At 44.9% G+C, this 12,327-nt stretch overlaps 1 protein-coding gene across 1 annotated transcript; it reads right to left on the bottom strand.

Moving 5' to 3' along the window:
- Nucleotides 1-265: 265 nt before the first annotated feature.
- On the bottom strand, nucleotides 266-2,339 carry LOC147975028 (uncharacterized). Its single transcript, XM_087520238.1, has 5 exons — nucleotides 2,005-2,339; nucleotides 1,405-1,924; nucleotides 682-958; nucleotides 435-604; nucleotides 266-352 (listed from the first exon to the last, which is right to left on the bottom strand). The coding sequence occupies exons 1-5, from the start codon at nucleotides 2,337-2,339 to the stop codon at nucleotides 266-268; spliced, it is 1,389 nt and encodes a 462-aa protein (XP_087376364.1).
- Between the last annotated feature and the right edge of the window lie 9,988 nt (nucleotides 2,340-12,327).

Genomic DNA, 12,327 nt, shown 5'->3' with positions numbered 1-12,327 from the left:
CGCACTGCTTCATCCCTCCCCAGCCGCTGGAAATTAGCCGTTGACCAATCGATTCCGGTTAAAGCTCGGAATACAACTTCTTCATGGATTAGATCAGAAGGGTCAATATCAGGGGCATAAGTGTGCTTACGAATCGGAGGCGCAAGTTCTTCGACTTCATGGATCTCGGCCGGCTGTCTTTTCCCTTCTGCATCATAAAACGGTTGAAAATGGGACAAATAGGTGTCTTCAGCTAATTTGCTGGCCGCTGGCCGCATCTGTTTGGTCAACCGCCGAAGACCATCATTGTCAAAGTTTGAGCCATCTTCTTTAACACCTGGATACCCTTTAATGATATCCTCCGCTTGAAGATCTGGAATCCAAGCCTTGGCTCGAATAAGGGCAGTTAATGCTCCCGCTCTTGCAGCGACTCTTTTCAACTCAGCAATACGTGCCTGTAACATGCCCAACTTCTCAAGGGTTTCCTTAATCAACGTTGGTGCCGGTTTGTTATAAGCTGCTGTACTAATGGCTCGCTGAGATCCAGAGTATAGCTGCTCAACCAATGTGTATGCCGCTTTGAGCTTCATCCGCATATCTGCACCAAGATGAGTGATCCAAGTTCCTGCCAAAGATTTTTTCCACATCGTGGTCAGTTTTAAGATTCATTGACTGATGCAACATACATAAGCAGATACTTACCAAAGATAGCAAAAGTCATAGCGTTGATTTGGCACTTCAAACCGGCTAGTTCTTCAGCCACCGGTTTCAGGGCTTCCTCGGCATCTATGGCTCTTTTGGTCAAACCGGCTTTTTTGGTCTCCCATGCAGCACGATCTTGATTGAAGGATTCTTTCAATTTTTCCATTCTGGCCAGGGCCTGGGTCAGCTCCTCTTTGGCTTTTGCAGCTTCGGCTTGTTGCGACTTCACATTTTCTTGCAAGTCAGAGTTTTTGGCATCTTTGCTTCTCAGTTTAGCCTGCAACATTGAAGGTATCTTCAACAAAACAACATATATATGCACTAAGTATAAAGCATATAACAAGTTATCCACTTCATACTTGGGGACTAATGCTTATTTTCTCTCAAATACTACCTTCTATGCAAGTCTCCAGAACAATGCAGGCATTATCCTTGACACTTGGGGGCTAATGTACGTTTGTTCTAAACTGGCGGTGTGGATTAAGAACCGGATTAACTTGCCAAGTTAAACCGGCCTTTGGGGGCTATGCTACAGAACGTTATCTCATTTTTCAAACATGAGTTTTATCTATGATTGAAGACACGCCTTGGCAAGGATTAATGATGGGATGCTTAAAGTGTTACAAAGACCCGGTTTATGATTGACAATCATAAAACGACTCTTGGGGGCTACTTGGAATAGTATTTCAGCTATAAATCAATGTGCAAGGGACAAGAATTTACCTCATATCGTTCTTTCATCAAATTCACCAAACCGGCTTCATAATCCCGGTTTGAGTGCAGACAATTCAAGAAGCCGGAATGAAGCTCATCAGCGTTAAGATGAGCATAGTTTGATAAGTCGCTGCTCCATTTACCTTTATCCCTGGCAATTTGCTCTTCTTTGGCACTATGCTGAGCCAAAATGACGAGATGACCAGGAGAACTGTGTCCTGCTCCAGTAATAATAACGTCATCGCCTTGGCCTTCAGGATTTTGGGCGGATGATGATGGAATTTCAGTGTCTTTCATTGGATTAGCCCGGTTTGGTTCTGCCGGTTCAGCATCAGGGGCGGCAGGCTCAACATCTGTGGGTTCGTCAGTATGTTGGCCATCAAGGGGCGGATCATCAAATGTTGTTTCAGGATGGAGGCCTTCCGGTTCACCTGTTTGCTCCGGTTGAACTCTTGGTTCTTCTTCTTCAGCAACAGGATCTTCTGGCGGATTGGTGACCCGAGCTTTCTTGCTGGGTCTGGCTTTGGCCCTACAAACAGAATAAAAAGGGTTAACATCCTGTTCAAAAGATGTAGGGCGCGTTGAAAGGAAAGGTTTTTCGTAACTCACCCAACCACAGTTTTCAAAGGGGGGAGTTGAGTTGCTGTCGATTCACCAGAAGAGGAAGGAGGTGTCACCTGATAATTTGAATCGGACGGATTAAGAGGCTGTCTGAAATAACCTGCCTTGGGGTAAGAATGGTCAGAAGTAGGAGAGACCTCAGACCGTCGCTTCCGAACCAGAGTATCAGGTAAACCGGTAGAGGTGACCTGCTGGCCACTGTGCCGAGTTGTCCGGCGAGCCTCATGCTGTTGAGTCTTCAAAATAAATGTTGGATCCAAGTGAGCAAGAGGATGAGAAAAGCTTACTTTCCGGATTGTTTGGCGAGGTTTTTGTGTTGGCATAGAGTCTGAACTGGAGGAAAGGGTAATTACCTCTACATCCTCATCCTGACTAGCTTCGGCCTCCTCCCGAGGAAGATCATTGTTAACAAGATGCATAAAAAGAGAGCCAAGTGAGTCAAGTTCTACCTCAGCTTCTGGGTCATCAGTATCATCATCAAGCTCCATATTAATCCGGTCAGCCGTTTTCCGCTTTGACGTCCGTTTTACGGCTTTGGTCTTCGGGCGGGTGGGCTTGGCCACTTTGTCTCTAGTTGGCTTTGCCGCTTTCTCTATGGATTTCCATTTCCAGAAGGGGTCATCACCCTATACATATAAAGAAGAAGGGTTACAGCTTGTATAAGTCAAAGATATTAGAGATGAAGAGGAAGTGTAATGCTTACAACAGGCGGTTTGTTCTTGGTGTAGAAGGGACTCAGGCCGGTTTGACTACAGACCAGTTCCGATTCATTCAGAATCTTCTTTACACCTTCAGTAACTTCTTCCTCAGATAATTGGATGTTGCAGTGGCGTTGAGGATCGTCAACCTCACCGGTATATTCTCACATTAAACCGGGCCGCCGGCTTAGCGGCAAGATACTCCAGGATATCCAACAGCGTACAAAATCTACACCTGTTAAACCGTTTGCCATAAAGGCCCAGAGTTTGGTGATTTGAGGAGCATATTTTTCCCTTTCTGAGGAGCTCAGGCGTTGTGGCATTGGGTGAGTATTGGATAATCTATGATCTCGGAAGCCGGGGAGGGGATTCTCATCTTCAGGCGAAGTGTCTCTGCAATAGAACCATGTTTGGTTCCATTCCTTTGGGTGGCTATGGTGTTTGGCATGAGGAAATTCCACTTCTTTCCGCTTTTGAATCGAAACACCACCAAGCTCTGTATTTGGGCCATTCACAAACTCTGTGTGCCGGTTTAAGTGAAAGAAATCCCGGAACAATTATGCAGTTGGTTCTTCCTGTAAATAGGCTTCACAGAAGACTTGGAAATTGCATAAGTTGGAGACTGAATTGGGACCAATATCTTGTGGATGCAGTTGGAAGCTGGCAAGCACATCTCGATAAAATTTGGACCCTGGCGGTTTGAAACCACAGCTTATATGGTCAACAAAGATTACCACTTCGCCTTGTCTTGGGGCTGGAGGATTCTCAGTTCCTGGGGCTCGCCATTTGATCTCCGTTTTCTTAGGCAGAGAGCCGATGCTAACCATCTCATCCAGTTGAGCCTCAGTAACCCGGGAACGAGCCCAGTTGCAGGCAGTGAACTGTTTGGCCATTGCAAAGCGAACAAACTGAAAATGAAAGGCCGGTTTATAAATTATGCATGATCATACACAAGAGACAAGGGAGTAAGAAACGTACTAATATAATAAATGGTACAACTCGGAGACTAGTATGATGAGAAAGAAGGTAATGCTAGCGCAGGATTGATCAGACACTGTTAAACCGGAGCGTAATTATGAAGGTAACATGCTCTTCCGGTTTATCAGAGGGCTAATGGCATAGACTATTTATCCAATATCAAATCGCTTATATTGGTGCGAGGAGAAACAGATTTCACAGTGATGTATAAAACTTTCGGATCTAGAGATAAGACAGAAAAGCAAAAATAATTGGATCTTGAAGGGGTGAAGAACTGAAGCAATTTTTGACAGACAGATCAGTTCTTTGCGCATAAAGATTGTGATGATCATGGTAGGTAAGCTACGGTAAGAGATGTATCAAGCATGAAGTGTCCATCTATTAAAGGAAGAACATGGAAGAATAGCACTGATGAACTTCGGAAGAACTATGAGGAATATCGAAACCCTAGAACAGATTTATGGTGAAAAAGCAGAGAACTTACCGGAGCTAGTGAGGAAGCGGAAGGGCGCCGCAGTTCTCTGGTGCGTTCAGGGCGATGCAGCGGCCGAGGTCAGAGCAGAAACGACGGTCGATGGTGGCGGCGGAGTTCTAGAGGCTGAGCGGCGCGAGGAAGACGATGCGAAGAGGCATGGGGGGAAACGGTGAAAATGACCCCTCGGTCCTATTTATAAGGCGAAGTGAAAAATGGCAAGTGCGGGAGTTGAGGAGTCCAAAAAATGGATAAGTTAATAAAGGTGTCGCCTCGACAACTGGATATATATTAAATGAAGGAAATCTCCGATATCAATGGACGGATGATGTTAGGACGGTTTATCGTAATTTTGAAGTATGACGTCACGGCGGTTTACAAGATCAAAAATGAAGACAAGAGAGAAGATTTTTTCTAAAGTGTGGAAGATTGACATGAACAAGTTCAAACCAATCTGGGGCCTAATGTTGGGGATATTACTACTGGAGGTAAACCGGCCTTATGTAGCTGGGTTGACTCCTTGAAGATTAGAAGCCCATGAAGACATAAAGATGCTAGCGCTTTACGGAGGGCCCAAAGGCGAGTTACAGTATGTAAATGTAAACCGGCCTAGTCATGTAACTTGTATAGTAAGATAGAAAGAGAGAGGCCGAACCGGATACGTTTATAAACCGGCTTCGGGACTCTGTAGCCCGGCGAGCGTCAACCTATGTATATAAAGGGACGACCCGGCCGTGGTTTAGAGACAGACAACAACAATTCGAAAGCCAGACAAAGCAGATTTGCTCCCTGGCCTTCGAAACCCTAGCAATACCAATCACAACTAGACGTAGGCTTTTACCTTCATCGAAGGGGCTGAACTAGTATAAACTCCCATGTCCCCTTGTCCGGTTTAACCCCTTTAAGCTAACCCGTTGCGATGGCTCCACAACTAAGTCCTTTCATGAGGACATCTGCCGTGACAAACCCACGACAGCGAGGGATTGGTACTTGCCCGATCAGGTGTTTATAGCCTCCTAGTTCGGATACCAGGGGCTGCGCCTAAATTTTTATCGTCAAACTCCTATGGCTAAGTGAGGGTGTTCAAGCCGCATAGTCTGATTGCCTGGTTCACTGCGCTAAACACCACCTTCAAGGACTAATACGTCTCCAACGTATCTATAATTTTTATTGTTCCATGCTATATTATATCCTATTTTGGACATTATTGGGCTTTGTTTTACACTTTTATATTATTTTTGGGACTACCCTACTAACTGGAGGCCCAGCCCAGAATTGTTGTTTTTTTTTGCCTATTTCAGAGTTTCGCAGAAAAAGAATATCAAACGGAGTCCAAACGGAATGAAACCTTCGGGAATGTGATTTTTGGAACGAACATGATCCAGAGGACTTGGACCCTACGTCAAGACATCAACCAGGAAGGCATGAGGTAGGGGGTGCGCCTACCCCCCCAGGTGCACCCTCCACCCTTGTGGGGCCCATGTTGCTCCACCGACGTACTTCTTGTTGGAAATATGCCCTAGAGGCAATAATAAATTAGTTATTATTATTATATTTCATTGTTCATGATAATCGTTTATTATCCATGCTAGAATTGTATTGATAGGAAACTCAGATACATGTGTGGATACATATACAACACCATGTCCCTAGTAAGCCTCTAGTTGACTAGCTCGTTGATCAATAGATGGTTACGGTTTCCTGACCATGGACATTGGATGTCGTTGATAATGGGATCACATCATTAGGAGAATGATGTGATGGACAAGACCCAATCCTAAGCCTAGCACAAATATCGTGTAGTTCGTATGCTAAAGCTTTTCTAATGTCAAGTATCATTTCCTTAGACCATGAGATTGTGCAACTCCCGGATACCGTAGGAGTGCTTTGGGTGTGCCAAACGTCACAAGGTAACTGGGTGGCTATAAAGGTACACTACAGGTATCTCCGAAAGTGTCTGTTGGGTTGGCACGAATCGAGACTAGGATTTGTCACTCCGTGTAAACGGAGAGGTATCTCTGGGCCCACTCGGTAGGACATCATCATAATGTGCACAATGTGACCAAGGAGTTGATCACGGGATGATGTGTTACGGAACGAGTAAAGAGACTTGCAGGTAATGAGATTGAACAAGGTATCAGGATACCGACGATCGAATCTCGGGCAAGTATTGTACCGATAGACAAAGGGAATTGTATACGGGATTGATTGAATCCTTGACATCGTGGTTCATCCGATGAGATCATCGTGGAGCATGTGGGAGCCAACATGGGTATCCATATCCCGCTGTTGGTTATTGACCAGAGAGTTGTCTCGGCCATGTCTGCATGACTCCCGAGCCCGTAGGGTCTACACACTTAAGGTTCGATGACGCTAGGGTTATAGAGGAAGTATGTACGCGGTAACCGAATATTGTTCGGAGTCCCGGATGAGATCCCGGACGTCACGAGGAGTTCCGGAATGGTCCGGAGGTAAAGATTAATATATAGGAAGTATGGTTTTGGCCACCGGAAGTGTTCCGGGCATCACCGGTAGTATACCGGGACCACCGGAGGGGTCCGGGGGTCCACCAGGTGGGGCCACCAGCCCCGGAGACCTACATGGGCCAATAGTGGGAAGGGACCAGCCTCTAGGTGGGCTGGGCACCTCCCACCAAGGCCCAAGGTGCCTCCAAGAGGGGAAGGGGGCAAACCCTAGGGAAGATGGGCCCTAAGGCCCACCTCAGGTGCGCCTCCCCCTCTCCCCCTTGTGGCCGCCACCCTAGATGGGATCTAGGGCTGCCGCCACCCCTAGGGAGGAAACCCTAGGTGGGGGCGCATCCCTCCCTCTCCCCCTATATATAGTGGAGGCAAAGGGGCAGTCCAATAGATGAAGTTCCTCCCCTGTTAGCGCAGCCCTACCCCTCTCCCTCCTCGTCTCTCGTAGTGCTTGGCGAAGCCCTGCTGGAGTCCCGCGCTCCTCCACCACCACCACGCCGTCGTGCTGCTGTTGGATGGAGTCTTCCCCAACCTCTCCTTCTCCCCTTGCTGGATCAAGGTGTAGGAGACGTCACCGGGCTGTACGTGTGTTGAACGCGGAGGTGCCGTCCGTTCGGCACTAGGATCATCGGTGATTTGGATCACGACGAGTACGACTCCATCAACCCCGTTCACTTGAACGCTTCCGCTTAGCGATCTACAAGGGTATGTAGATGCACTCTCCTTCCCCTGGTTGCTTGATTACTCCATAGATTGATCTTGGTGATGCGTAGAAAATTTTGAATTTCTGCTACGTTCCCCAACAGTGGCATCATGAGCTAGGTCTATGTGTAGTTTCTATGCACGAGTAGAACAAAAGTTGTTGTGGGCGTCGATTTTGTCAATTTGCTTGCCGTTACTAGTCTTATCTTGATTCGGCGACATCGTGGGATGAAGCGGCCCGGACCGACCTTACACGTACTCTTACGTGAGACTGGTTCCACCGACTGACATGCACTAGTTGCATAAGGTGGCTAGCGGGTGTCTGTCTCTCCCACTTTAGTTGGATCGGATTCGATGAAAAGGGTCCTTATGAAGGGTAAATAGAAATTGGCATATCATGTTGTGGTTTTCGCGTAGGTAAGAAATGTTCTTGCTGGAAACCTATAGCAGCCACGTAAAAACTTGCAACAACAATTAGAGGACGTCTAACTTGTTTTTGCAGCATATGCCTTGTGATGTGATATGGCCAAAAGGATGTGATGAATGATATATGTGATGTATGAGATTGATCATGTTCTTGTAATAGGAATCACGACTTGCATGTCGATGAGTATGACAACCGGCAGGAGCCATAGGAGTTGTCTTAATTTATTTATGACCTGCGTGTCAACATAAACGTCATGTAATTACTTTACTTCATTGCTAAAGCGTTAGCCATAGTAGTAGAAGTAATAGATGACGAGACAACTTCAAGAAGAAACGATGATGGAGATCATGATGATGGAGATCATGGTGTCATGCCGGTGACAACGATGATCATGGAGCCCCGAAGATGGAGATCAAAAGGAGCAAAATGATATTGGCCATATCATGTCACTATTTGATTGCATGTGATGTTTATCATGTTTTACATCTTATTTGCTTAGAACGACGATAGCTTAAATAAGATGATCCCTCGCAATAATTTCAAGGAAAGTGTTCCCCCTAACTGTGCACCGTTGCGAAGGTTCGTTGTTTCGAAGCACCACGTGATGATCAGGTGTGATAGATTCTAATGTTCGAATACAACGGGTGTAAGCCAGATTTACACACGCAATACACTTAGGTTGACTTGACGAGCCTAGCATGTACAGACATGGCCTCGGAATACGGAAGACCGAAAGGTGGAACATGAGTTGTATAGAAGATACGATCAACATGAGATGTTCACCGTTGATGACTTGTCCGTCTCACGTGATGATCGGACACGGCCTAGTCAATTCGGATCATGTTTCACTTAGATGACTAGAGGGATGTCTATCTGAGTGGGAGTTCATTAAATAATTTGATTAGATGAACTCAATTATCATGAACATAGTCTAAATTGTCTTTGCAAATATGTTGTAGATAAATAGCTCACGTTGTAGCTCCCTATTTCAATACGTTCCTAGAGAAAGATTAAGTTGAAAGATATTGTAAGCAATGATGCGGACTAGGTCCGTAGTCCGAGGAGTGTCCTCACTGCTACACAGAAGGCTTACGTCTTTGATACACCGCTCGATGTGCAAACCCCTACAACGTCGTCTGTGGATGTTGTGAACACCTGACAGACACATCCTGATGACTACTTGATAGTTTAGTGCACCATACTTTATTGCTTAGAATCGGGATTCCAATGACGTTTTGAACGCCATAGAACATATGAGATGTTCCAAGAGCTGAAATTGGGATTTCAGGCTCATGCCCGTGTTGAGAGGTATGAGACCTCTGACAAGTTCTTTTGCCAACAAGATGGAGGAGAATAGCTCAGCTAGTGAGCATGTGCTCAGAATGTCTGGGTGCTACAATCACTTAAATCAAGTGGGAGTTAAACTTCCAGATAAGATAGTGATTGATAGAGTTCTCTAGACACTATCACTAAGCTACTAGATCTTCGTGATGAACTATGACATGCAAGGGATGGAGTTGACCCCAGAGCTGCTCGCGGTGCTTAAGACCGCAAAAGGTAGAAATCAAGAAGGAGCATCAAGTGTTGATGGTTTAACAAGACCACTGGTTTCAAGAAGGGCAAGGGCTAGAAGGGAAACTCATGGATGGCAAACCAGTTGCCGCTCCAGTGAAGGAACCCAAGGTTGAACCCAAACCCAAGACTAAGTGCTTCTATTGTAAGGGGAACGGTCACTGGTAGCGGAATTACCCCAAATGCATGGTAGATAAGAAGGCTGGCAACTTCAACAAAGTATATACGTGTTATTAATGTGTGCCTCACTAGTACTCCTGGTAGCACCTGGGTATTGGATACCGGTTCAGTTGCTATTAATGGTGACTTGAAGCAAAAGCTACGGACTAAACGGAGACTGGCTAAGGGCGAGGTGACGATGTGTGTTGGAAGTGTTTCCAAAGTTGATGAGATCACCATCGCACACTCCATCTGCCTTCGGGATTAGTATTGAACCTAGATAAATGTTATCAGGTGTCTACGTTGAGCATGAATATGATTAGATCATGTTCATTGCAATACGGTTATTCATTTAAGTTAGGGAATAATGGTTATTCTGATTACATGAATAATACCTTTCATGGTCATGCACCGTATGTGAATGGTTCATTGAATCTCGGTCGTGGTAATACACATGTTCATGCCAAAAGATGTAGAGTTAATAATGATAGTACCACTTTCTTGTGGCACTGCCGCTTAGGTCATATTGGCGTAAGATGCATGAAGAAACTCCATGTCGATGGATGTTTGGAGTCACTTGATTTTGAATCACTTGACACATGCGAGCCATGCCTCATGGGCAGGATGACTAAGACCCCGTTATCAGGTACAATGAAATGGGCAAGTGACTTGTTGGAAATCATACATGCTGATGCGTGTGATCCAATGAGAATTGAAGCGTGCGGTGGATATCGCTATTTTCTCATCTTCACTGACGATTTGAGTAGATATATGTATATTTACTTAATGAAGCACAAGTTTGAAACGTTTGAAAAGTTCAAGCGATTTCAGAGTGAAGTTAAGAATCATCGTAACAAGAAGTTCAAATTCCTGTGATCTGATCAATGAGAATTTCTGAGTTCTGAGTTTGGAAAACACTTAAGACATCGTGGAATTGTTTCACAGTTGAAGCCACCTGGAACACCACAGGGTAATGGTGTGTCCAGACGTCGTAATCGAACCTTATGAGATATGGCGCGATCTATGATGTCTCTTACCGATCTACCGTTTTCATTTTGAGGTTATGCGTTAGAGACAGCTGCATTCACTTTAGATAGGACACCATCTAAGTCCGTTGAGACGACATCGTATGAACATTGGTTTGGCAAGAAACCAAAGTTGTCGTTTCTTAATGTTTGGGGCTGCGATGCTTAAGGCTTTAGCCAGAGAAGCTCGAACCCAAAGCGGACAAACACATCTTCATAGGATACCCAAAGGTGACAGTTGGGTATACCTTCTACCTCAGATCTGAGGGAAAATTGTTTGTCACTAAGAATGGGTCCTTTCTCGAGAAGGAGTTTCTCTCGTAAGAATTGAGTGGGAGGAAGATAGAACTTGATGAGGTTGTCGAACCTTTACTTCAACCAGAGAGTGATGCAACATAGAAAGATGTTTTCTGTGGAGCCTACGTCTGTTGAATAGGAAGTTAATGATAGTGATCATGAAGCTTCAGATCAAGTTGCTATCGAACCTCGTAGGTCGACAAGGATATGTACTACTCCTGAGTGGTACGGTAATCCTGTCTCAGATATCATGTTGTTGGACAACAATGAACCTACGAGCTATGGAGAAGCGATGGTGGGCCCGTATTCCGACAAATGGTTAGAAGCCATGAAATCCGAGATAGGATCCATGTATCAGAACAAAGTATGGACTTTGGTGGACTTGCCCGATGATCGGCAAGCCATTGAGATAAATGAATCTTTAAGAAGAAGACGGACGTGGGCGGTAATGTTACCGTCTATGAAGCTCGACTTGTGGGAAAGAGTCTTTTCACAAGTTCAAGGAGTTGACTACGATGAGAATTTCTCACCCGTAGCGATGCTTAAGTCCGTCGGAATCATGTTAGCATTAGCTGTATTTTTCAATTATGAAATCTGACAGATGGATGTCAAAAACAAGTTTTCTTACCAGTTTTCGTAAGAAAGAGTTGTATGTGATACAATCAAAGTTTTGTCGATCCTAAGGATGCTAAAAGGTATGCTGGCTCCAGTGATCCTTCTATGGACTAGAGCAAGCATCTCGGAGTCAGAATATATGCTTTGATAGAGTGATCAAAGCTTTTAGGTTTATACAATGTTTGCTAGAAACTTGTATTTACGAGAAAGTGAGTGGGAGCACTACAACATTTCTGATAAGTATATGTGGATGACATATTGTAGATCCGAGATAATGTAGAATTTCTGGAAAGCATAAACGGTTGTTTGCAGAGTGTTTTTCAAAGGAAGACCTGGATAAAGCTGCTTACAAATTGGGCATCAAGATCTATAGAGATAGATCAAGACGCCTGATGATACTTTCAAAGAACGTACACCTTGACATGTTTTTGAAGGAGTTCAAAATAGATCAGTCAAAGAAGGGGTTCTTACCTGAGTTGTAAGGTGTGAAGTTGAGTAAGACTCAAAGCTTGACCACGACAGAAGAAAGAGGAAGGACGAAGGTCGTCCCCTATGCTCTTGTCATAGGCTCTATACGGTATGCCATGCTGAGTACCGCACCTGATGTGTGCCTTGCCACATGTCTGGCAAGAGGGTACAAAGGTGATCTAGGACTGGATCACCAGATAGCGGTCAAAATTGTCCTTAGAGGAATAAGGAAATGTTTCTCGGTTATGGAGGTGATAAAGAGTTCGACGTAAAGAGTTACGTCGATGCAAGCTTAACACCTATCCGGATAGCTCTGAGTAGAGATACCGGATACGTATAATGGAGCAATAATTTGGAATAGCTCCAAGTGGAACGTGGTAGCAGCATCTATGATATGACATAAAGTTTTGCGAAATACATA

The sequence above is a fragment of the Triticum urartu genome, chromosome 4A, assembly GCF_056163025.1.
Source record: "Triticum urartu cultivar PI428250 chromosome 4A, HENAU_Tu73, whole genome shotgun sequence".
Taxonomy (NCBI): Eukaryota; Viridiplantae; Streptophyta; class Magnoliopsida; order Poales; family Poaceae; genus Triticum; species Triticum urartu.
Note: the sequence above shows the minus strand (reverse complement) of the source record. Positions and strands in the feature narration are given on the sequence as shown.

Excerpts from the sequence above, each read along its gene's own strand:
- LOC147975028 (XM_087520238.1), bottom strand. The coding sequence starts at position 2,339 with ATGCCAACACAAAAACCTCGCCAAACAATCCGGAAAGTAAGCTTTTCT. Across the intron at positions 959-1,404 it reads TGATGAAAGAACGATATGAG|GCTAAACTGAGAAGCAAAGA; the intron begins GTAAATTCTTGT and ends TCAATGTTGCAG. Across the intron at positions 353-434 it reads AGAAGTTGGGCATGTTACAG|ATCTTCAAGCGGAGGATATC; the intron begins GCACGTATTGCT and ends CTTGGATTCCAG.